We start from the raw sequence: 25,489 nt of genomic DNA on the forward strand, positions 1-25,489 counted from the left end.
TTCTCTCCAAGTTCAAAGACTTCGTAGAATGCCTTCATCTGAAGCATGAGTCAGTGGTTTTGGAGATGGCGCGAATCAAGCCGCAGGCGTTGCTCCTGCAGAGCAAGAAGAAGAAGGGACCAGCTCGCATCGGAATTCCTACTGTCTTTGCCGCCTTTTCTGTCGTCGCTCTCCTTTTTCTGTCCGCCGTAATACTGCATCGCCACCGAGCTAAGAGGTACTTTCTTGTTTTGCACAGCATGTGTGTATGTGTTAAATTACAGGAATTGTTCGCACCATGCTCTTGTCTACCGAGTGTCAAGCTTAGTTCGTGCTGTAGGATCACTCTTTTGCCTGATTCGTTTAAAAAGAAGTACTTGTTTAGTCACTGTTTAGCATTTTTCTCTTACATTACATTGTGTACTTGTTGATGGCAGGGAACAAGTTCAGACGAATTCCCAGTTTGAATTATTTCAGGTACCATTTACTCTCTACTCTTGTTTTGAAATTTTGCAATACGTTGGCAGACATTAATGATCTTGCACAATAAGTTTGTAGCTTTCTTATTAGATTGGGATCTTTAAAACGTCTCCATATTAGGTATCTCTTGCAAGAATTTGCTGAATGTTTCTATTATCTTGATCATATTGCAACTTGATGTGCCTGTTGTTCCTATTTTTTTGTGGCATGCCCCTTTTGGAGTTGCAAACTTGGATTTTCTATCCCCTTCATTCTGCCCCTTACCTTACGTAAGCTACAGTTTTTACGAAACTTTAACCCTTTCTGCTTATTTTGAAACTTATGCGAAATCTGTTGGCGGATTTGACTTGACAAGCTTGAAATGAAGCAAGGTCTTAAGTCTTCTCACAACAAAGTAGCTTTTCAGTATTTCAATAAGGTCCTAAACCTGAAAGATTTACATTTGCACCTTCAAGAGACGCGTTTGACATGGTGTGCTAAACTTTGAAAATTAAGAACTTTGCAAGTTGGGTTGAAATCTGTTCACTTAAGAACTTTTGATGTCTTTCTTTCTTTGGAGTTAAACTTGAGCCACTTGAGATTGTTCACAATGCAAAAGGTCACAAGCTGGAAGATTTTCATAAAAGTCTATGCATTTATCTTGTTGTTAAGTTTGACCTAGTGATAAGAAGTATATATATCCTGTGCGTCTTGATTGAAATTTAAGGGCTCTCTTATGCATGGATGTTGGATCATGCATGGAGAGAGAGAGAGAGAGAGAGAGAGAGAGAGAGAGAGAGAGAGAGAGAGAGTCATGCGTTCCTCCTTCGCATCTGCCACACCAACTTCCATCGCTCTCCCTTGCTTCGCGACACGATCTGCGTGCAAGCCCTATCTTCCTACGTGTCGCGGACCTGCTGCGGATGCTGCCTCTGCAGCGAAGTTTCCCTATCTGATACTCCACAGCCCCTCCCTTTGCTCGACACCCCTTCTTCTCCCTTCACCCGTCGACTGCCTCTGTGCCGTGCGCTGATTTTCTTGATTTCTGCTTTTTCCCTTTCATTCTCAGGTTTCCTTTTGCTTGCTTGGTTTCTACTTGTTTGCTTCTTGAGTATGTCTGTGACTTTTTTGTTTTGTGTGATTGCATGTTGTTGCATGTGCCTCTGTGTGTCCATGTGTGATTGTCTGCGTAGGGTGTGGGTGCATGTATGCTTGTTCGGCTGCTTGTTGTTGTATGTTCTTGCTGTTTCGTTTCATGTTTGGTGGAAGCAGGTTCGGTGGTTTTGGAGTGGCTTAAGGGTGGTAAGCATGGGATGTTTACCCTCGCCTTCAGCTTCTTCTACAGGTTGAAGAATGTCATAGCCCTGTTGATTTGCGAGGGATGGCTAGAGGTCATCTCTCTCCCGAATTTTTAATAGAGAGTTGATTTGCGGTGGTGATTCCTCTTCTGGTGGGATGTGCGAGCCTCCTGCTTCTGCTTCTACTTCAGCTCGATGTTACTTTCTTCCCTTACTCCCTTGCTCCTAGCCTTTGTAAATTCACCCATCTTTTGTAACTTTGTATCACTTGTGGTTTTTCCCCTACGGTTTGGGGATCTTGAAATTTTCAGGGGTTCTTTCACTATCAGATCCGTTATATCCTGTGTGCCTACGGATAGATGTAATGCCTTCAGGCTTGTAACTTTGATTACGTAATACAAAAGGGTACCAAGCCCCACTTCGTTAGAGAGAGAGAGAGAGAGAGAGAGAGAGAGAGAGAGAGAGAGAGAGAGCCTCTATTCGCGAAACCCTAAGCACGTCCTTTGGCATGCTTTGCATGCTCTGCTTTTGTGCTCCTGCGGTGTGAAACCGTAGCGCGTCTACTGTGGCTTGAGTGCTGCTCTTTTAGGGCCTGCGTGCTGTTTTGTGCAACCTGCAAACAGCCCCGTGCATACTCTGACCTGTGCGCTACTCTGCACGCCCTGCAACCATTCCAGGCCCAACATTGCTCTAAGTGACCTGCAAAGCTTGTAGCTACTTGCATTCCATTGCGTACAACCCTCGTAAGGTTTGCGGTGGTTGCATTTTGGCCATTTTTCCTACAACAACAGGGTTTATTGCAACACTTTAGGTGTAATTTTCAAGAAAATTCCCTTGCTGCTACAATACGGTGATAGGTTTTTGCTATACTTTAAGCATCATTTTCAGCAAAATACCAAGAGCTGCCCACGGTTGTATTTTACTTGGTTTGGTTGTCAGTATTAGTTTCTTAACAAGACAAACCTTTTGCATGTGCTCATTTTCAGAGAGAGAGAGAGAGAGAGAGAGAGAGAGAGAGAGAGATTGAATTATCGTCCACGGAGGTCATATATGACCTATGGGACAAAAAACACAAAATTACAACAATTCATTCTCAGTGCGGGCTGATACATATCAGTTAAGGACTGAGGGTCCATCAAGAGGGTAGAGTAGGAAAAAAGAGCGAACGAAAACCCAAGGGTCGGCTGAGGGGAGAGCTGGTTTGGGATTTCGAAATTCTTGGATGATCGCTTTGCCACCTCGGTAGACTGCCCATTTGCCTTGCTTACGCGCTTCATGCACCTTGTTGAGCTCACTCGCTTTACTCTTGAGTTGATTCATGGTCAGTTCTTCTGCAATCCAAAGGTTGGTTCCTTTGAGGAGGTAGGATTGATGTAGAAGCTTCACCCGCTCCTCTTTGTTCTTGAAAGTAAGGACACAATGCTCGGGACGCACATGGCGATGTGTATCATTGATCCAAGCGACAATCTCTGAGTTGATGTTGACTTGCTCAATAATGTTGTTGAGTTTGATGATTGTCTCTTCAAGGGTGTCCTCAACAGTGCACCACTGCGAGGGGAGCCCACCGATGTGGACCTTGAGGGCATTATGTTCTTGAAATTTTTGTTCGGAGAGTTCCTTTGTTACACACGCCTTCACTTGGGCGATGGTTGTTGAGTGAGCTTGGCTAACCTTAGCCTCAGCCTCCTTTACCTTGTTGGTGGTGAGATCAACCATAGAATTGAATTGTTCTTTTAACTTGCTGAGGCGAGATTTGAGTTCAAAGTTTTCTTCCAAGACTCGATCGAGAGTTGCTTGCAACTGCGTGATGCGATCGAGTTTGCTAGGGGTTGCCATCATCGTTGCAAAACTGGGTCGTGTTTTGGCGGGGGTCTTTGGGGTAGTCATCTATGCTTGAGGAGGTAGAGAGGAACCACTCACTGATTTGCAAATTCCAAAGGAAAAACCTTTGAAATTGCTCAAAACTTCAACATTTGAAAACTGCTCAAAACTTCATGTGCCCTGACGACCTGCTATAGTCGAGCCCGATCATATCTAAGCTCGTACTTCCCTTAACCTGTTGCCTGTCAAGGTCGCAACCTACAGGTCTGTTGAGACTCCCCTGCCGAGTACTGCCTGAAGAGCGAGGTGGCAAGGCCACCAAGACGCTATCGAATCCCTAGCACAGAGCCAAGATGCTATCGAAACCATGGCAGGGATTCTGTGGACTCACGAAACCACGACTGTTACCGGTTCTTGTCGGTGGGCTTGTCTGTAGGGCGGGGCTAGATCCAAACGCCCTCCTGCAGGGCTCCCCCTCGCTCAAGGGAGGACAACCTCGAAGAGAGCTCGCTCGCGAACCCTAGCACACACACACACACAGAGAGAGAGAGAGAGAGAGAGAGAGAGAGAGAGAGAGAGAGAGAGAGAGAGAGAGAGAGAGAGAGAGAGAGAGAGAGAGAGAGAGAGAGAGAGGCTTTGACTTCTTCAACTTCTACCCTTTGGTCAGTTCTTGCTCTATGGCAGCCACCACACTTGCACGCGCATCACGACGTCTGCCGACGCACCCTTCACCTGGACAAATGACATGACTACAGAGAACCTAGCAGCTAGCTAGTATTGAGGAGGCCACTAGACATTATTTGTGCGGGGCATTGATTGCGCATGGCAGGCCTCTCCCCTTCACACGGTACAGTTCGAGAGTGGCTTCAATCTGCCCTCGGTGGCTCCGACGTATCTTGGAGCTCATCATGCTGGGCCGTGGTATCTTTTAGCTGCAGCTTTAGGGTACAGCGCTGTGCCGAGTCTTTCCACAGTCGCTCTCCTAATGTTGCAGGGACCTGACTATCGGTTTTAGAGCATTGGACACCGGACTTCAATGTTGAGGAGTTTGATCAATAGCAGGGGATCCCTCGTTTTCCGGTCACTTTCTCTCTTTTCCATCGCTCCCGGTCCATCTTTCAGGTTGTGTTACAGGCGTAGTTGCTAGGTGGGTCACCGTGGCGCTTGGTTATACTAGGCTCACTAGCTACAAGGATTGACACACCATGGATACAGGTTTACGCCCCGCGAGACCCAATTCTCGGATATAGTATGACTGTGATCCCACCACAGAGCAGGTCCGTCTACAAAGGAGCTTGGTGGTTATTGGTTGTTCGGACCAGTGTCTTAGATGCCATTAGTTTGGGCACATGGTGAGAGATTGCCCCTCCCACCCTCCTTGTCGCATTGAGCCGTGGAATCCCCCACCTCAAGGCGTAGCGAAGGGTTGGCAGAAGGCCCCTCGTCTCCATACCTTTTGGTGGGCGTCGCCTTCTGCAGTGCCACACCCACCACCTCGACAACCTATCTCCCTGATAGTCTTCTGGTTTCAGCTATTGTCAAAAGTGATGATGTGGCATGACCTAAAGGACAAATCTGGGCAGAAAGAGGCCAGAGCCCTACTAAAAGGTGCGGAAGTTGTACCAACTTGCAGAACCAAGCCGAGAAGCCAAAAATGGAAGGACCTCCAATTTTATAAGCTGTGCCAACTTATGGGTCTTGTCCGATGGGGCCCAAAGGGACTGAAGGCTAAAAAGAAAGGCGTAAAGGGCTGATGACGTGGGATTTGTACGAACTTGCAAATTGTGTTGTACGGACCTTTGCGAATTTTGCTGCTGACGTGGCATGTCACGGGAACGGGCACCGGGCACCACGTGCCAATGGAAAAGAATAGACTGAATAACTTTAAACACTTCAAATAATAAATGAGCTGAAAGAGATAGAGAGTGCAGGACACACAAGCTGTAACAGACTTGGACACTCCAAGTCAAAAATCAATCGCAACAGCACCAAATAACCACTTCAAAACAATTCACAGATCACAATAGATTTGCACTGGCCTGGCGGAGTTCCGTGCCTAGAGATATTGGCCCCAGAGACTGGCGCCCCTTTCGGTATTTCTTTTTGTATTAATCAATCATCAAAGTACAAGAGAGTGGTTAGGGTTTCACTCTCAGACTCTGCGTCCAGGTGCTCTGAGAAGTGAGGCCCTCACCACTAATTTAAAGGTTACAAGGGATGCCCAAAAGCAGAGCCCCAAAAGCTTTTAAAATAAAAAGCATCAGTTCTCTCTCTCTCTTAGAGAGTCTTTTTCTCTTTTTTTTTAATTAAAAAAAGCAAAATTCGCGTCGCTCATCATTTTCCCACTTTTTTAAAAAATTTATAAATAGCCTCCGCGATTTTCGGAAATTAGGGTTTCTGGCAGAAATTAGGGTTTGCAGGAATTTTAGGGTTTCTGGCAGAAATTAGGGTTTTTGCTGTTCGCCACGTCATCACTTTGTGACATACCCCCCTCTTGAAAGCATTGTAATCGACCGCGATTACGCCTGCAAAACCGACAAAAGCCATAAACCGTCTTAGCAGACACTGATTGGTAGTACCTACGTACTAGGAACACACATCTAGCACATGTACAAAATTGACAGTCACATCACACGACATCACAGGACATCACCAGACATCACAGGACATCACATGACATTCAACATTCATTTGGATCTTAGACCATGATTTATCGGCAATGTAGCTAGCAATCACATCTAGGTCCAATCGGGACCTCATCGATGTCTGATTGACTAACCCCTATTGCAACCATGTCTATTCGAGATCAATCAGACCAAAATGTTGCAGTCATTTCGTCTATCAGTTCCTGCACTCACAAGAAGTCAAGAAGAAATCAATATCATTATCAGGAATTCCATTTCATAAAGTCATCTAGCATAATACTGTCAGCTCTCAGTATCCCTGAAGCTCAAAGAGACATCAGTGACTTCAGTATCAAAATCGAGGCATCTGTTGACAAGGGAGTGGAGTGACTCCCCTCTTGTGCATCCCACTGCACCAGATCTCCGGCCAAGCTGAATTCTGGGTTCTGTTTGGAGTAGACTATGCTAAACCAAAACATCGAGGTAAAGTTTCACAATCCGAGGAGTATCTGCTAGGTCCTCCTCCTCCATCCACTTCGCATCAAATGCAGGAAAGTTCTTGAGCTAAACCAAGAACCGCCTTCGGACTTTACCTTTCTTCGTATCATTATGTGCCAAAATCTGTTCAGGAACAAGGATCTCCTCGTTTTCTTCTACTTCGGGTTGCTCATCAGGCTCCCCATCGTCAAGCACATCACCCTTAACAGGGTTCAAGAGACTCACATGCAATGCATTATGAATCCTCCAAGTATCTCGCAGTTTCAATCGGAAGGAGACATCATTTATCTTGTCAATGATCTGGAAAGGTCCGTAGTATCGCATACTAAGCTTTGGAAAAAGCCTCTCCTTTCCCTTTTTCTTTCGTAGGCGTGCCTTCTCAAAAGTAAGAGCACCCAATCATCCTCCTTCAGTTTCAAGTCGCGACTATGGCGATCCGCTGCCTTTTTCTGTCGTTCTTGAGACTCCTGCAAAGTCTCGTGAACCCTGGCAAAAGCTGTATCCAAATCTCGCGAATATTCATCCGCTTCAAAAATCTAATCTTTCGTGCTCAGGAAGGATGGAACCTTCGCAGCACTTTCAACAATCTCACATGGCGTCTTCCCCGTCGAAGAGTGTATCGTGTTATTGTAGGCAAATTCCACCAAAGGTAAGTTCTTTTCCCATTGAGTCTTTTGATCCGAGATACAAGACTTCAATAAATCTAAAATCACTGAATTGGCAATCTCAAATTGCCCGTCAGTCTGCAAGTGGAACGATGACGAGAACTGCAACCGCGTGTCAATGTTCTCCCAAATTGCCTTCCAAAACAAACTCATAAATCTGGGGTCTCTGTCGGAGACAATCGTCTCAGACGTGCCATGTAATCAGAAAATCATCGTGATCATTCTGTTTTCTTGGGAGATCAAAAATGAAATCCATTGCAATACTTTCCCAGGGGTGGGTGGGTATGGGTAAAGGCTGTAACAATCCCTGTGCCTTATGCCTGTCAAACTTGACCTTCTGGCATACCAAGCAACTGCGCACAAACTCTTCCACATCCTTTTTGAGTCTCGGCCCAAAGAAGTATCTCTCTACTCCCTTCATGGTGGTAGCAATGCCGCGGTGACCCGTAAAAGGTGGACAGTGGCATTCAGTCATAACCTTATCCCTCAACGGCTGTGTAACGCACAACATAGTCTTTTTCATCAAGTAGCCTTCCCGAAGGGAGTATCCCGCTACTGTCTCCCCATCCCATATCCGTGTGAAAATATCTGCAAAATTTGTATCTGTGGCATTCTGATCGACCATATCCTCGAAGCTCCTATGATGTATTGCGGAAATAGCCAGAACCAACGGTTTTCGAGACAAAGCATCTGCCACCACATTCTTTTGTCCCTGCACATAGACAATCTGGAAGTGGAACTGTGACAAGATGTTCGCCCACCGCATCTGCTTTTCCGAAAGCTGCTTCTGTGACAAGAAGTAGTGCAAACTCTGATGGTCTGTAAAGACAGTAAAATCCGCTCCGAGTAGGTAATGCCGCCACTGAGTAAGAGCATGGATAACCGCCAAAAGCTCTTTCTCATAGATCTGTGCTGTCATCTCCGGCCTAGAGAACAAACGGCTCTCGTAAGCTATGACATGGCCTTCTTGCATCAAGACCGCACCCAGACTACGACCACAAGCATCACAATATACTTCAAATGACTTCTGCAAGTCCGGCAAAGTCAAAATAGGTCCCGTAGTCAATTTCTCTTTCAATGTCCGAAAGGCAGTCACCTCTGTGGGTCCCTACGAAAAAGGTACTCCTTTTTGTGTCAAGGTATGCAAAGGGGAAGCAACCTCTGCAAACTTTCGTATGAACCGCCTGTAGTACGAACACAGTCCCAAGAAGCTTCTAACTTCATGGACATTGCTCAAATCGGGCCAATCACGGATAGTCTCTATCTTGGCCGGGTCCATTTGCACTCCTTCTGCTGACACAATGTGTCCCAAAAAGTGTATCTCTGGTAGGAAAAATTCACTTTTCTTTGCATTAATCACTAACGTGTGATCTCGTAATGCCTGAAAGACTTGAAGCAGATGATCTCTGTGTTCTGCCTCATTCTTGGAGAAAACAATGATGTCGTCAAAGAAAGTGCCAACAAATAGCCTGTACTCTCGAAAAATCCTGTCCATCATCCCGTTAAATGTCGCAGGAGCATTGGTTAAGCCAAAAGGCATCACCAAAAACTCAAATAACCCAAAAGTCGTCCGAAAAGCTGTCTTGTAGACATCTCTTGGCGCTATCCTGATCTGATGATATCCACTCTTCAAGTCAATCCTGCTAAAGTACGAGGATCCCTGTAACCTGTCGAGTATATCATCGATCCTAGGAATCGGAAATCTGTTCTTGATGGTGATTTCGTTGAGAGTGCTATAATCGATGCACATTCTCCAAGATCCGTCTTTCTTCAAAACCAACAACACTGGAGAGCAATACGGTGAAGTACTAGGCTGGACAAGACCCTTTTCCAAGAGATCTTTCACTTGGTTCATAATCTTTTCATTCTGTACTCGGCTCACACGGTAAGGTGGCCGATTCGGTGGCGTGCTTCCAGGTATCAGATCAATGGTTTGATCTTCAGGCCCTTTGAAAAGCAATCGGCATGAGTGTAGAGAAAAATCTTGGCGTTCTTTTGATCAGGTCAAAACATATTCAACCTTTATCCATCGTTCAGTGTTCTCCCAAAAGAATGAGTAAGACACTGAAGTTCATCAAGTACAATCTCTAAGCCCTTTATTTATCAAAGTCGCTTTCTTGGTCCGGTAGTCATCCATGGCGTAGTTCTTGTGGTACCAAGGGATCTTGAGTAGAACGTCACTCGCGTGCCCTGAACATCCCTGTCATTGCAAGCAAAGTTTGCCAATGCTCGGTGTAATGGCAACATCCCATCCGGGTGCCAGTCGAACTACCTCTGCCTGTGGCATCAGTCTGTCGGGCGTAATTCCAAATCGAGCCGCCAATTCCAAGTGAAAAGAAGTTGGCCTTGGCTCCTTCAAAAGAGCTTCCCGATCCTTTACTTTGTCCCAAAATCGGCAAAGTTTGTACTTTCATTCATTAGATTCGGTGCAGGTCCCACGCCATGTGGTACCAGTTCTGCTTTTCTATCTGCCTTTTCTGCCACATTCCTCAGCTGCTCTCTAACTCTCAGACCTGTCGTCGTCTTTATTATTCTGTTCTTTCTGTGCCTTTTTAGGACACTTCGCGGAGATATGTCCATGTTCCCCGCATCCAAAGCACTTCCCCTCTCTGATGAAGCGAGCTCTCTCCTCAGGAGTAAGCTTGGGTCGTGCATCGTTTTTCTCTGGGTTGCTCTTTTTCTTTCTACTTTCATTCCCAGAAGTCTGTTCGGCTCGTTGTGTCATGGCCTCATCTGTGGGGTAGGTCAGACTGCCAGAGTGAATGACAAAGCCCCACTTCGCATGACTCATCAACTCTTGAATAGAAGCTGACATCTGTTCCAAGCAGTGATCTGGGATCTCTGTAGGTAGACCCAAGGTAAACCGCTCAATCTGTTCTCTGAACGAGATCTTCTTGAATGAAGAGGCGGGTAGAAAAGAGCTCCATAATCTTTCACAATAAGAATTCACTGTATCGCTCTTGGTCATCCGGAGATGGTTCCAAGCAGCTCGTATATCTCGCAAATAAAAAGCTTTTTAAATTTCAGCCATTTAACTGGCGTAGTCTTGTTTAAAAGAAGCGTGGACCACCAAGTGCGAGCGTTCCCCTTAAAATAAGAGGCAGCTCTCCGAATCTTGGAGTGCTTTGAATAGCGTCCTCCGGCGAAAGCGATGTCAAACTGCTGTATAAAAGACAAAGCCTTCGAAGCATTTGAGTATCCTGAAAAAGTATCAAACTTGATCGAGTGGCCACCCACCTTCCTTAAACTCTCGGACTTTCTTGCTTTTATCTTCGAGAAAGTCATATTGGTTAGCTTTGTAAAAATTCTTCTTGTTCGCATAAAAGTTTCCGTCATCGGAATCTGAGCTGTCTGTAGACGAGTCCTCAGTAGAACTGTCAGTCTCTGGGCGAGATGTAGCCTTCTTTGCCTTTTTCTTGCCCTTTCCGAAGCTTTGTGTCTTGCTTCGCTTTTTTGTTTTTTCTGTCTTCCTTCGCTCGAATCCGAGGAGCTAGAAGAACTATCAGAAGAAGAAGAAGAAGAACTGGGTACTCCTTCAAATCGAACACGCTTCTTCCGTTTCTTTGCCTTGTCAAAAGTCGACTGACGACCCAAATAACCTGGAAAGTCAGTGCTTTTCTTCTGCTTTTTGCCGTGCTTTTTGGCTTTCTTTTGCACGTCAAAAAGCTGAGCAATCCGTGCATCAACCACGTTCTCCAGTTCCTTCTCCGTATATTTCTTGGAGGCAAAAGGTTTCTTGAGAGCGGGTTTCGGGAGTGTGGTTGTGGTTCTCTGCCACTCCATCTGTACCTCTTCCAAAGAGGTCTAGGTCACATATTTTGCCATCTTCGGGTCCTTGGCAAAATTGAGCATCATCTTTGTTGCATCGCCAATCAATTGACGACGCTCCATCTCTCTTTGCTCCGCCTGAGTAGGCCGAGGCGGGCCATACTCTCTGTCTGAATCTTCGTTGTGATCCCAGCCCGCATCTCCAGACGTAGAGGGAGTCGACTGATCATTGCCTGAAGCCATAGGTGCCGCGGAAAAAAAAAATTCGGGGATCGGATTTTCCGTAGAAGAGAATCAGTCGTGCTCTGATACCACTGTAACAGACTTGGACACTCCAAGTCAAAAATCAATTGCAACAGCACCAAATAACCACTTCAAAACAATTCACAGATCACAAAAGATTTGCAGTGGCCCGGCGGAGTTCCGTGCCTAGAGATATTGGCCCCAAAGACTGGCGCCCCTTTCGGTATTTCTTTTTGTATTAATCAATCATCAAAGTACAAGAGAGCGGTTAGGTTTTCACTCTCAGACTCTGCGTCCAGATGCTCTGAGAAGTGAGACCCTCACCACTAATTTAAAGGTTACAAGGGATGCCCAAAAGCAGAGCCCCAAAAGCTTTTAAAATAAAAAGCATCAGTTCTCTCTCTCTCTTAGAGAGTCTTTTTCTCTTTAGAAAAAGCAAAATTCGCGTCGCTCATCATTTTCCCAATTTTTTTTAATAAAATTTTTAATAGCCTCCGCGATTTCCGGAAATTAGGGTTTCTGGCAGAAATTAGGGTTTGCAGGAATTGTAGGGTTTCTGGCAGAAATTAGGGTTTCTGCTGTCCGCCACGTCATCACTTTGTGACACAAGCCGGGGAGTGGCGAAGTTCCACCCCAAAAGAGCACGGGCCTCAAATCCGGGCGCCCCTTTCGGTATTTCTTTATATTGCTCGAGCTCAATACATTGCCGGTACTCCATTCTTTGCACCTTCATGCAGAAGCATATCAGAGAATGAGCGCATGGCACATATTCAAAGGCCCTTGGCCTTATCAACTGCTACGCTTTATTTAAGCTCTTTAGGTCACTTGGGCCCCGTCAGACGGGTTCTCGCAAGTTGGTGGGAACTCGTCGTTAAAAATAGGCCACTCGGCACAACTTTGCAAGTTGGTGAAACTTCTTCTACTGCTTGTGCTTCTTTTACTGGTTCTAGGATTTAGGCCCCTCGGCCAAGATCTACATGTTCGCTTCGTTCTTCAGTGGCTCGACACGTTAGTAGTTTGTGACACGGCATCTGTACGGATTTTCGTAAATCGCGCTGGCAGTCCTAGCGCTAGCTTTTGGGACCCAAATGCTTTTAGACTTGAAGCTTTTCATATGTATTGATTTTGGAAGGCCAAGGGCCTATGCCATAGTCTCAGTTTCAGGCATATACACTTGGGAGCATTGTACTTGTGAAGCATTAAAAATAAAGAAATACCGAAAGGACGCTAGTCTTTAGGGCCAACCTCTTTGGGTGCAGAACCACACCGTGTCGTGTCGGCTCTCTCAATTTAGTTCGGTCTTTCAATTTGCTCTCGTGTATTGTGGTAGATTCCCCACTTACAGTGGTACGAGAGCTCAGTTGATGCTTCTCCTACGAAGGATCCGATCTCTTTACTCACAACACACATGGATTCAGTCGACGAATCCCGTTGTAATATTTTTAGCTACGACTACAATTAAGTGAAAAATGATTTTTGTGCACATAGAATGAATATATGAATTTATTGGTACCAATTATGAACGGGTAAATTTTCGGTGCAATGTCACGTGCGCACTTCACTTGGGCCACGTGGACATGCTTCTGCTATGGTCTAGCATCAGTCATAGCCTAGCTTAGGACTGAGCCTGACACTTTGTGAGCCTCTAGTAGGACGTGCATGCCCAAGCTGGTCATAGTTGCATACCCTCTCTTGCATAGAACAATTATCCTATCATGAGCATTTTCCAGAGCATAAAACTCTTTTTTCCAAAGTACACATTTTTCACTTATTTATTAATAAGTGACTTGTTGGAAAAGTAGGTAGGGCAATTTGCTAAAGAATCTATAAGGGAAACCCATTGGGCACTCAATAGAAGTAGAGGAGCAGCAGCAGTAGAGCCTCTCAGGCAGCAGTGCCCCACGCAGCAGTACCCCAAGCAGTATCAACGTTTTTGTAGCAGATTTCAACCATCCGCGTTTTTGCAACAGTACCATCCCTTTAGTCTCGTCGCATCCCCGATTCCATTACTGGCAGCAGATCCTCGTCGGAAAGCCATCCCTCGTGAAGAATTCAGTTTTCAGCCTCAACGTTTTTCAGCCTCGTCGTCATCGTCGTCGTCGTCACGACACAGTACTGTATTGTCACGTGCACATCTAACCCTATGTGCATGTGGACAAGTCAAGGTTGCATCCGTACGTACGTATGGATTCTATATGTACCGTACATCCGTGCCGTACGGTTCAATACGTACGAATAGCCCCCCCCCCCCTCTCTCTCTCTCTCTCTCCTGGTGGGTCCCCCAATCCTATTTCAACCGATTTGAATCCTCATCATCATCTTCAGTCCTATCTCAGCCCTGTTTCAGCTGAGTGTGCGGTTTTTAGTGCTTACTAGTTATTAGAGTCGGGACTCCAGACTTCACTCTTGGATTTATCATTTTCATGATTTATTATGTATTTGTTTTGATGTTGTTATGTGACCATGATAGCAGACATCTGATACTATTTGTTTGTAGACATTGATCAATGGTTAGCTAATCTCAGCTTTGCCTTTTCATTGTTCAGTTAGAGTCGTGGACTCCATTTTTGGTATTTGTAACGGTGTACTGTTGATTTGCTAGTCTTTATTTGAAGTCTTGGTGAATACATAAGTAAATGTACGAAGTACTCTCAACTTTAGGCTTTGTGGAACAAAGGACGAATTTTTACGTACTTAAAAACTCAATCCATTCTGTACTACGTACCTTACGTACCGAATTTGTACCGAACACTACGTACCTAACTACCTTGGGACAATCTACTTCAGGTCTAGGGTTCAAGTCATCTTAGGAAGTGTTCTGGCACCTTGTGAGCCTGTGAGCAAGCGGTGCATGTCTAGGTACTTAGAGTAGTTGCATATCCTCTGGTTGCACACAGCATGATCATCAGCATGACAATCAATACCCATCATGAGCATTTTATAGAGCATAGAACCCTTTTTTCCAAAATACACATTTTTCACTTATCATTTAATAAGTGACTTTTGTTGGAAAACTGGGTAGGGCAAATTTGCTAAGCTGCTATAAAAGAGACCTAGCACTAGCACTCTGTGGTAGAAGAGGCAGAAGAAGTTCCAGCAACTTGCAATGCACCTTCTCATCAAGACCGGCAGGAGACTTAGCGTTTTCAGCCACAAGACAAGCTTGGCGTTTTTGGACATCTCAGATCAGCCAGCGTTTTCAGATCCCAGCAGTTGGCGTTAGCAGATTGCAGATCAGGCCTAGCGTTTTTTGCATCTTGTAGATTGCCTAGCGTTTTCAGTCACTAGCACTCCGATCCAGCCAGTTTTCAGCCCTTAGCCCTTGGAGATTGACCCCCTTAGCTTCGTAGATCTTAGCTACCCGCAACAGATCCTTGCCGTACCGTCAGATCAACCAGCGTTCTCAGATTTAGTCCGTTGTCCGCAGTTTTCAGCATCTGCGTTATCAGCGCATCGTTGTCGCGTCGTCGCCATCATCGTCCTCGTCGACACAGTGTCAGAAAGTCAGCGTTTTGCAGATTTCAGATTTCAGCCCGTCCTCGTCGTCATCATCATTGCCGTTCACATCATCGGCAAGTCCATTGCATCTAGACCATTGTACCAAATTTGTGCAATCAATAGCATAGACCTCTCTCGCCATAGAGAGGGAGGCCCTTGGAGGAGGGTTTGAGAACCGTCTGGTGTCGTACACTTCTCTCTCTCTCTCTCTCTCTCTCTCAGTCTCAACACCTTCATTCACAGTAGCATTCACTTTGTGTGTGATCATTGCACTCTCTCACTAAAGGAACGGAAGGCTCTCTGTCACCAGGGTGTGACTACTATCTATCCTTTTTGTTGATTTCTTTCTTATTATTTATTTACTTTCACTTTTTGGAAACACCCCTCGGAAAATCTAACTGCCCTGCATTGCATAGCTAGTGTGGAACTGTCCAGAGGGAGTCCAGGCCTGAGGGCAAGAGATCACTAAGGTTGGACAAGGACTATGGTTAGCCAAAGTGGGGTCATTGACTAGCCAAAGTGGAATCCTTTGCTACATAGGCTACATTTCAGTTTTTGATGTGGCCGCAGTGTACAAAGAGGGTCAGATGACCTAGAAAGATACAATGGCAGCATCTCCTAAAATTTAGGGAACTGCTATTTTGGGACCTGAAAATGTGTTCGCGTCATTACCTCCGGAATGACAAGGGGAACATTTTATTACTCTGCAGTGAAGTCAACCGGGCAACCGGTCGGGAGATTTTTAGGCGGCAACCCCGAAACAGGAAATAGCTTGTAAATGCGCCAAGTGGCACATTCTTGTGCACTTTCCTCATGCAACAAGAAGTGGCGCTGAATTTATAGCTGGGAGGCTCATTTTGCAAGTTCCTGTCACAGGTTAAGAGCTATGGAGTGCTTCCTTTCCCTCCTATGTAGAGTGCGGTGCCAGGAGTGATGCCCTGCACGCTACGCACTGCCCCCTCTCTCCCCTATGGCAGTATGTTATGCCCCTCTAGTGGGCTTTTCAATTGACCAATGTACAGTTGTGTGGTTCATGCGCGATTGCTGAGGCAAGAGCTTCTTGCACAGGTACTGGATTAGCTAGCGGCTAATCCCCGCAGGTACAAGTGAATTCGGAGAGGTTTCACGTCAGAAATCTCGTCCGATTCAAAGGGCAAGTAGCGCTACAGGTGCTGGAGCTCGAGGACTTGCTACGGATGCGACCGGCACGCGAAACGGAGCCCGAAACAGTAAATTACAGCCTGCTGTGTATTTTTGCAGGTTTAGGGTTTTGGCCTTAAACGGTCCCTAATACCCTCAGGAGGTTCGGGGACGCGAGGGGACCGTTGTACAGGTGATCTGGCGCATTTTCGGGGCTGAAAACAGAGAATTCAGCATGCTGCAGATTCTCGCCAGGTTTTGCAAAGTGCTCGTATGCGTCGGGAATGTCATTCAATGCGTGGGAATATTGACTGTGAAGGGTCCTAGTACAATTATGTTGCCGAAATCGGGCTGCAACAGTTGAAATTCAGCCAAGCTTGTGCGGGGCAGCTTGTAGGGAACCACAGCGTTTATTCCCTCTTTTAAACAATAAAGAAATATCGAAAGGGGCGCCTAAGTTAGGGGCCAATCTGGTGTCGGTCTACTCATACAGGTGCAATCTAGCAGCCTGTATCCCTCTCCCCTTTGTTGTGTCTTGAAAGTACAGGTAAAGTGGGCGACGAATTAAATGGGTGAAAGCAAATAAGGTTTAAGTCTAAAGTCTACCCGCCCTTTTTGAAGTTAACAGGCCGGTTTCACTCTCCCTTCCGTAAGTAAAAGGAACCCTTGAGCACAGTTCGGAGCACTCATCTTAAGCAAAGTTCAACATTCACTTCAACTGCACCTTACACGTATTTTCAGCCCTTACATCAGCGCCAGTTTTCAGCCTTCCAGATCAACCAGCGTTTTCAGTTTTCAGCCCTTAGTGTGAGTGCGCATGTGCGGAAGAGAGAGAGAGAGAGAGAGAGAGAGAGAGAGAAAAGCTAGAGATGGTGAAGAGGGGGCGATCAACCTCCCATGACTACCATGAGCAGAAGACCCAATACACAATAACCAGATGTGGAAGTGGGTACTCCCTTGGCCCCATAAATAGGTGCCCAAGGGGAGGTAGGGCAATGCCTGGAAAATCCCCCACGACCCCGTGTTCCTGTACTTTGTGTCTTTACCCAAAACAACCGAGGCTCACTCTTTGAGGAAAAAGTGATTGATATGCCGGCAATGGAACCTTGAAGCCGGCCCGTGGGGCGGTAAGCTTTGGCTTTCACCCGAAATTCTTTACTTTAGACACACACAGAGAGAACGTGCAAAGGAAACGACGGGAATTAACACTTAAGCATACACACGGCTCGGAAGCTAGAATGCTCCGAGCAGACACCAACAACCTGTAGGCCCCAAAATTGGCGCCCCTTTCGGTATTACTTTATACTTTGAGAGGGTGAATTACAAAGTAGAGTCCTGGGAATCCTTTACTTGTATCTAGCTAGGTACCCCCTATTTTGGCCAAATTTCGGCAGCATAACAGCCCTAGAACTTGCGCGAAACCAATTCCCTTGTTGGAACTCACTTCCACTGGCATCAACCCTCTGATTCCTGCCCAAAAACAGTAAATTCAGCACGTTGTATTTACTGGTTTTTGCCCTGTTTTCAGCCCTAAACAGTCCTCGAACTGTCCTCTGCCAGTGTGGCACTGTTCCCAATGGTTCTGGCGTTCGTATGGCTGAAAAACAGTCAATTTACAGCGCATACACAGTGCTGAAAACGCACTTGTACAGTGAGGTTATGACCCTCACCAGTGCCTACTTTGGAGTAGCAATTAGCTACCCTTGTTCCTGCTCAAGGAGGCTCTTGTCTCAGCACGAAAGCATGAAACCTCACAGCTGTACATCAGTCAAATGAAGAGCCCTCTTGTGGGGCATAACATAACTGCACGTAGGGGAGAGAGAGAGCAATGCGTAGTGTGCAGTGCATCACTCCTAGCACCACACTGTACATAGAGTGGAAAGAAAGCACTCCATAGCTCTTAACCTGTGACAGTTGCAAAATGAGGCCTCTCCCAGCTTAAAAATCAGCGCCACTTCTTGATGCAAGAGGAAAGTGCAGAGGAATGTGCCACTTGGCGCATTCAAAGGCATTTTCCCGTTTCGGGGTTGCCGCCTAAAAATCTCCCGACTGGTTGCCCAGTTGACTTTCGCGGCAGAGTTGTAAAATGTTCCCCTTGTAATTCCGAAGGTAATGACGCGAACACATTTCATGGCCCGAAATAGTAGTTCCCTAATTTTAGGAGATGCTTCCGTTAGGCTCCCATTGGTCATCTGACCATCTATCCTCATTGGGACCGTATCCAAAAGTGCAATGTGGCCCAAACTGTCGGATACTTTCTGTTGGTGATCCCACCTTGACTTTATGCCTTTATTGAGTTCACTTCCTAGTATCCACCAACTTGCTAAGTGCAACGGGGGGACCTACATGACCTTGCATTGAGCCTAGACATCCTCTTACTATACGAATTCTAGTGCCGACCAACATTCCGTCTGCGAGTGAAACTACCGTTCACATTGGCCATACAATGTCCGACCATTTGCAACTTCAAAAAGAGGGTCTCAAAAATAAAACAAAAATCATTGGAAAGAAACCAAAGCAAAAATCATTGGAAAGAAACCAACTAAGGTTAGCAATTGCCACGTCCTCGTGACAGTACCTGTGGGGGATTAGCATTTAGCTAATCCGGTTCCTGTTCAGAAGGCTCTTGCCTTGGCAAACACGCATAAACCCCCATAATTGTACATATTCATTTGAGTAGTCCAACTAGTGGGGCATTACCATATGTGCCAAAGGGGGGAGAGAGATGCACGAGAGCAAGTCATCGCACTACATGAGACAGAGGAGAAGGCAAGCTTTCCATTAAAGCTGTAGACCTGCACCCACTACTCTCACACACACACACACACTGTAGGTCACTTAGTGTAAAATTCAGCCTCCTCTCTCAAATTGGGCGCCCCCTCTTCATGCTGGAAGTGGCTAAACTGCCTGGAGCCGCCATGTGTCCAGTTTGCCCCTTTTGAGTTAATTCCCTAGTTCTCACTGACTTATAAAGTTATAAGTGACTTTTCCGAGTGGCCCAGACTTCGTTTGGCGCACACAAGCTTCCATACTTATTAGAATTCAGTGCTAACTGGCCCGACCAGTCCCAGATTGACCGACCTAGACTCCCGATGTGAGAAACCTGCTCGGCTGCAGCCGTTTCACACTGGCCATGCAATGTCCACTTGCACCTTTTCAAGGGTTCTGGGGAAAAAAGTTAAAATATAAATAAATAAAAATATCTAGTACTTATTTACGGAAGGCAACAAGAAAAATACACCTCCTGGTGACAGTTGCAACAACATAAACTTCAAGTTAATGCTAAGAAGAGTGAATTTTTCTTGACAGAGGTCACTATATGGGACACATTGTCTCCCATAATCAAGTATGCATGGACCGAGCAAAGGCTCAAGCTATTTTAGATTGGCCACAGCCTGCTTCGGTTCATGATGTTCGAACCTCTATTCCTATTACAAACACTCTATTCAACATTTTACTCAGTTGCACCTTTCCATGATCTCACAAAGAAAGATATATCTTTGTATGGGGGGACTAAACAGAAGGAATCTTTTGAAAAGCTTAAGTACCCTCTCACCCATGGACCCATCCTAATTGTACAAGTAGACGACTTCGTGATGTGGAGCTTCATGCTTCCATCTATGAGAAGGAACTAATGGAAGTCATTCAAGCTCTCTTAGTTTGGAAACACTACCTTTTGGGAGCAAATCTTATTATCAAGATAGATCATCAAAGTCTTCGGTACTCTCTCTCAACGCAAGTTGTCTGAGAAACAGATATAGTGGGCAAACTTTCTTTCCTTGTTTCACTTCCAAATTCTACACACTTTTGGAAGTAAGAAAGAGTGGTAGATGCTCTCTCTCGACGGCCTCATGTGAATGCCATAACGAGTATACATCATTAAGAATTGGAATCTTTGACCGAGATGTACTCTCACGACACTGATTTCGGTGAAATTTGGCAATAGCTACAAACAGGTATTGAAATTTGCACGCAGTTATATGACTTTCCTCCTTGAAGTACAGAACTTGGCGGAATGGAGCAACTTTAAAATGCTTGCCACAGAGACCATGGACAACTATAACCAAAGGTTTCTTGACGTCTACCTTCCGCTGTCCTTCTTTGAGTTCATTTCCTTGGAGGACCAGTGTGAGCAATACACCATTGGACTATACCATCACTATTGCAGGAATATTGTCTGGTAACCGAGTGGATATGGGTTGGTCTACAAGATTCTTGCATGTTGGAGTTTCTATCGGATGTGCGAGCTAGTGTCGACACTTGGAGATGCGAGTTACAGTTACACAGTAGAGTTTTGAGGGAGAGTATTGCCTTGTTGTCTTCTCGGATGTGGGATGGACTAGCTTCTTCTTTTGATTATAACTTAGTAGCTCAACAGTTGTGCAGTCTGAACAGGAGTTGAGAGGGGGTTGTTAGAGTTTTGCATCTCACTGGCCGGTCCTGGCGGAGCTGCTATCTCCCAAGGGCTGATCATAGGGAGTGAGGGCTATTATTTTGCTTTGCCCGGCCTATGTGGTAATTTTCGACGTGTTTCCGTCGTCCTTTTGCCCATCCTACACTCTTGACAGTCATGCAGTGTGCCTCTTGGTGGTCCTAGGTCTCGGGCATTTTATCTTAGAGTTGAGTGCCACTGGTTTCTACCTACGTGTAGGGTTTTTCTATTTTTCCCCCTGCTTTTATCCCTATTTTTAGGGTTGAGGGAGAGGAAGAAGAACTACAATGTGCCTCTTGGTGGTCCTAGGTCTCGGGCATTATATCTTAAGAGTTGAGTGCCACTTGTTTCTACCTACGGGTAGGGTCTTTCTATTTTTTCCCCCGTTTTTATCCCTATTTTTAGGGTTGAGGGAGAGGAGGAACAACTTTTTGAGCTGTCTGAAGTCGAGGACGAAGGCGGAGAAGTATTACATGATTTTTTTGCTTCCTCTTTGCTTTATAATCAGTTCCAGGTTTTTGGGGGACGGCGGGCAACTTGTTATAATCCCTATACAGGGTGGGAGGGTGCCCACCCCTTAGTCATTAGTTTGTGCCAGTTTTGTGCATTAGTAAAGTTTGCCAACGTTCTCTCTCCCTCCCCCCCCCCCTGGCAGAGTCCTTTCTCTAGCTTTTTTCGTCTTGCGTTTTCTGCCATATTGCCCTCCCTCTCTCTGCTTTTGCGTTTTTGCAGGTTAACTCTCCTTCTGTCTCGTGTCCTGTCCTGCCTTGCGCGACCCTCCCGCTTCAACGTCTTTGCAGATCTAGGAGATGGTGGAGATCACCATGATGTAGTTGCTCTAGGAGGTTCCACATTCGAAGGTTGTTGTTGAACTGGCCCGTAGACTTGCTAAAGGACGGTAGACTTTAGCTTTCTCCCGATCTTTACTTGTACTTTACTTCATAAAGGAACTTCACGAATAAACTTGTAACTGGAATTTAACACTTAAAACAAAAACACGGCTTGGCAGCTAGAATGCTTCCAAGCAGACAGTGACACCGCGTTGGCCCCAAAGGTTTGCCCCTTTCGGTATTTCTTTATTCCATTAAACTCCTGTAATTTCCTATGAGCTGCCCACTTCTATTGGGCTGGAAATGGCTCGCGATAGTCCAATTTCGGCAGCATCACCGCAGTAGGGGGCTTCACAGACAAAATCCCCTTGCAAAAGGTGACTTTCTTGGTGCATTTGAGCACTTTCCCAATCCTGGCGAGAAATTACAGCACACTGAATCCTCTGTTTTTGGCCCCAAAAATGCACCAGATTAGGTGTACAGTGATCCCCTAGCTTCCCCGAAGCTCATGGGATTATTAAGGACAAAAAAGGGTCAAAATCCTAAACCTGCAAAAATACACAGCAGGCTGTAATTTCCTGGTTCGTGCTTGCCGGTCGCATCCGTAGCAAGCCCTTGAGTTCCCACACCTGTAGGGCTACTTGCCCTTTGATTCGGACGAGATTTCTCGCGTGAAATCTCTCCGAATCAACCTGTACCTGCGGGGGATTAGCCGCTAGCTAATCCAGTCGGCAGTCACGCCTTGAGCTGGGCATCACGATTCTGAATTCAAAAGGGGAGAGAGGTTCACGAGAGTGGAATCATCGTGCTACATAGAAGAGGGGAGAAGGGAAGCTTTGCATTAAAGCTGTGAAATGTGCACCCACTACTCACACACATTGTGCAGCTCCCACAAGGCCCAAATCGATTTGGGCGCCCCCTCCCAGCTGATGAGTGTGGAAAATTTAATCTGTTGGCCAGTGTGAATGCCTGACCATTTGTGACTTCAAAATAGGGTCCCAAAAATTAAACAAAAATCAAGGGAACGAAACCAACAACTAAGGTTACTGGTTGTCACAGCCTCGTGACAACTGCTGTCCGTGTTGCCACTGTTTTGAGCCATATCCGTCCATCTTTCGATGCCCACTTTGAACACCGCCATATGTCTCTCGTGCCAGTTTTCAATAGGCTATTACTGTGTTACATACTATGGTTCATTATCAAGAACTTTGTCACCTTTCCTTTGCTTCCAAACTAACAGTGGGGCCGCTTCACAGGTGGAATCTCCATTTTCTCTGATTCCATTGCGAAGGTTCTATCTAAATGAGACTTGGATGCACTTATTTTCTCTCTCCAATAGCTAGAAAATAGCTAGCAACGAATTGTTATGTCTCAACTTTGGGCATGATGCTTTTAACGGTTGGGACAACTGCTGCACAGCACTCATACACGCACTCTACATACCTCTATAGCTCGAAAGGTTGCACTTCACTTTGTTTTCTGACTTGCACACTAGCTCTCACTCTTTGAGATTAGCAATCTCTCTCTTAGTTTAAGCTAAATGTAAATAGCTTGGTTTAAGCAACTGTGGTTGAGAGTTATAATGTATGACATGATTGATTGAGCGAATAAGGTACGAAGTTGGAAAACTGTAACAACCCTAATGGGGTTTTGGTCATACACTTTCTTTAAGCAAAAGGATGAATTGACTTCGTACTGCCCGCACAAGCAGTTGAGATCCAATAAATAGAATTAAAACAAAGGAATATATATAGTTGGACAAAAAAACCAATGCCGATACCCGGCAAACTGAGGCTACACAAGCTTACATCACTACATATTTAACTTCTCCTCTCTTAGCCTGCTAAAGCTCACTCTCTTCATCTGCATAGCTACAAGCTCCATAGAAAACTAAAAGACAAGTAATGCGCCTTTTATAAGAAGACCCTTTTTGTAACTCACTAGAAGGTGAATACAGCATTAGACAAAACAAGGCATTTTTACTAGCTGATTGGCTACTAGCTGTGCTTTCTCATGATATTGAACCTGTTAAAGTTACGCATCTCAAGTGAATGCCCAAATTTGTCGTGCCCATGTATTCAGTTGGCCACTTCAAATATTCTTTTCACTTATTTTGACATGTTAAATCAGGTAGGTAAAATTCATTTGGGAAGTATGTAACATACCCAACCCCCATTTTAAACTATCTAATTCAGTGCTAGAGTCCATTGGTTTTGTTAATTTCTCCCTCTCTCTCTCTTGCAAGAGGCCATCTGCTGCTACCTGCACAGCTTTGACATTGCATTAAAGCTCTAGGCCCTCTGATCCCGTGTGTTGTGACCTGAGTACGGAGCAGAGAATGACTGGGTGTAGAGGGAGCAGCAGAAGCCGGCGTTTCTCTGTGTCAACTATTCACCACTAAGCACATGGATGGCATCTTTTGATTGTGATTGGTTGTGCTGTATATATCTGGATTCTGGACAATTAAGCTGTTTTAAGGTCCTTGAAGCTTTACCTGTGCGATTGGATGTTTGTTCATTTAGTGCGTTTGTCTAGTCTATTTCCTTTGTTACCTTTTTGCAGTGCACTGTTTGCTCTGCGTGCTAGTGCTGCAAAGATTTTCATGTGGAGAGTTGAATTTTTTGGTCTGCAGGGAAAGGAAACATTTGATTTTGGACAAGGACAAAAGTTACTCAAGACCCCACGTTATGCTGTGAGTCTGATTTGATGATAAGTATCAACATTATAAAGGAATTGGCAGGTTGGGACTATAATGATGGGGATTTGTGCTTGAATTTGAAGGTGTTGAATACGACTAAAGGAGTCATCAGTGTGCAGCTTTCTGTTCAAGGAGCCTTGAAGACTGTGGAGCAGTTTGTCAAATATAGGTAAAATTGTAGTTGCTTAGTCTACATATTTAAGCTTGGTGTATGTGATTTACAGGTCTGTTACGCAGAACCTCTATATATGGATTTGGAATTTTTCTGTATTCATCTTGGTTTACTTTTTCGTCTTCTGCAGTCAGAATGGATACTATAATGGTTTAATCTTTCATCGCGTTATTAAGCATTACATGATTCAAGGCGGTGATCCAGAAAGAGCAGGAGCAAGGGAAGATTGGACGCAAGTTGGACATTTGAATGATGAGCTTGAGGCGAGGTAATCTGCTGCTATTCTTAAGCAGAAATGCGTGAACGGCACATTGCAGCACAGTTTTTTTATACCATTAGCATGGGAAAGGTAGTAGGGAGAAACGTCATTCATATCCATATATTTACAACTGCACATTACTGTCATTACACCCTCGATAGGCAACCGTGGGAACCTCCTCCATGGTGGGGAAGGAGGATACACCCATCGAGAACGAAGCTTGTGAGCCTCGAACCCTCAACCTTGGGGTTACATCACGAAGGCCTCACCAACTGAGCTACGCTTCTTGGGTGAACATTGCGCAGTTTTAGATTTTGAATGAAATTTGAATTATTTCTGTGCGCTCCATCTTGTGCAGTTTGAAACATGAACCATTTATGTTTGCGACGTCAAAGGCTCACTCCGATTCATCTGGGTTTGAACTCTACATCACGACAACTGCAATTCCTCATTTGGATGACAAGCTCTTGGTCTTTGGAAGGGTAGTTCGAGGAGAAAATGTTGTTCAGGTAATATCTTACGATTCAAAGGTTTGAATGCTATTCTTTTAAGCAATATGCATTAATTTTGTGGCTATGCTTTACAGGATATAGAAGAGGTCGACACAGACGAACATTTCCGGCCAAAATCTGCTGTTGCGATAAATGATATTACCTTCCATGATGAGCTTTAGGTCGTGTATATTATCGATTCCCAGAGCACCTCAAATCCCTATCACAAAAATAGCTTCTTGTGTCGTATTTTTCATAATCGTTCCCAATTGTTAAAGCAAAGGGTAAAGCAAGCAGGAATACAGATTATCGCAATGTAACATCATTTTAGGCTTAGAAGAAAGTGAGCTTTGAAAGCCGTAACCTCACAAGTTTTTTTGGAAATCATCCCCTGTGCATTGTTTCATTTTTGCATACGACAGAAGATGAGGACTTGTATTCAAAATTGGTACGTAAGCAGGTAGTTTTGTGTATACGTATATATTTTTACTCGGGTCCCCCCCCCTTTCTCTCTCTCTCTCTCTCTGAGGTCATGCTCACAATCACAATTGCCATGCGATTGTTGTGGTGTATCTTAGGACGCTTTGGAAGCTTCAATTTGGGAGCACTCTGTG

The 25,489-nt window shown here is 45.2% G+C and overlaps 1 protein-coding gene across 1 annotated transcript; it reads left to right on the forward strand.

Moving 5' to 3' along the window:
- LOC147452456 (Cyclophilin-like peptidyl-prolyl cis-trans isomerase family protein) lies at positions 1-25,281 on the forward strand. Its single transcript, XM_086518144.1, has 7 exons — positions 1-217; positions 417-456; positions 23,888-23,947; positions 24,037-24,122; positions 24,256-24,393; positions 24,743-24,893; positions 24,971-25,281. Exons 1-7 carry the CDS (start codon positions 66-68, stop codon positions 25,055-25,057), a joined length of 714 nt encoding a protein of 237 aa, XP_086374270.1. The 5' UTR covers positions 1-65; the 3' UTR covers positions 25,058-25,281.
- The last annotated feature ends 208 nt before the right edge of the window (positions 25,282-25,489 follow it).

The sequence above is a fragment of the Adiantum capillus-veneris genome, chromosome 8, assembly GCF_014529385.1.
Source record: "Adiantum capillus-veneris isolate H3 chromosome 8, ASM1452938v2, whole genome shotgun sequence".
In the NCBI taxonomy this organism is placed as follows: Eukaryota; Viridiplantae; Streptophyta; class Polypodiopsida; order Polypodiales; family Pteridaceae; genus Adiantum; species Adiantum capillus-veneris.

Excerpts from the sequence above, each read along its gene's own strand:
- LOC147452456 (XM_086518144.1), top strand. The coding sequence starts at position 66 with ATGGCGCGAATCAAGCCGCAGGCGTTGCTCCTGCAGAGCAAGAAGAAG. Across the intron at positions 23,948-24,036 it reads TCAAGACCCCACGTTATGCT|GTGTTGAATACGACTAAAGG; the intron begins GTGAGTCTGATT and ends TTGAATTTGAAG. Across the intron at positions 24,894-24,970 it reads GAGGAGAAAATGTTGTTCAG|GATATAGAAGAGGTCGACAC; the intron begins GTAATATCTTAC and ends TATGCTTTACAG.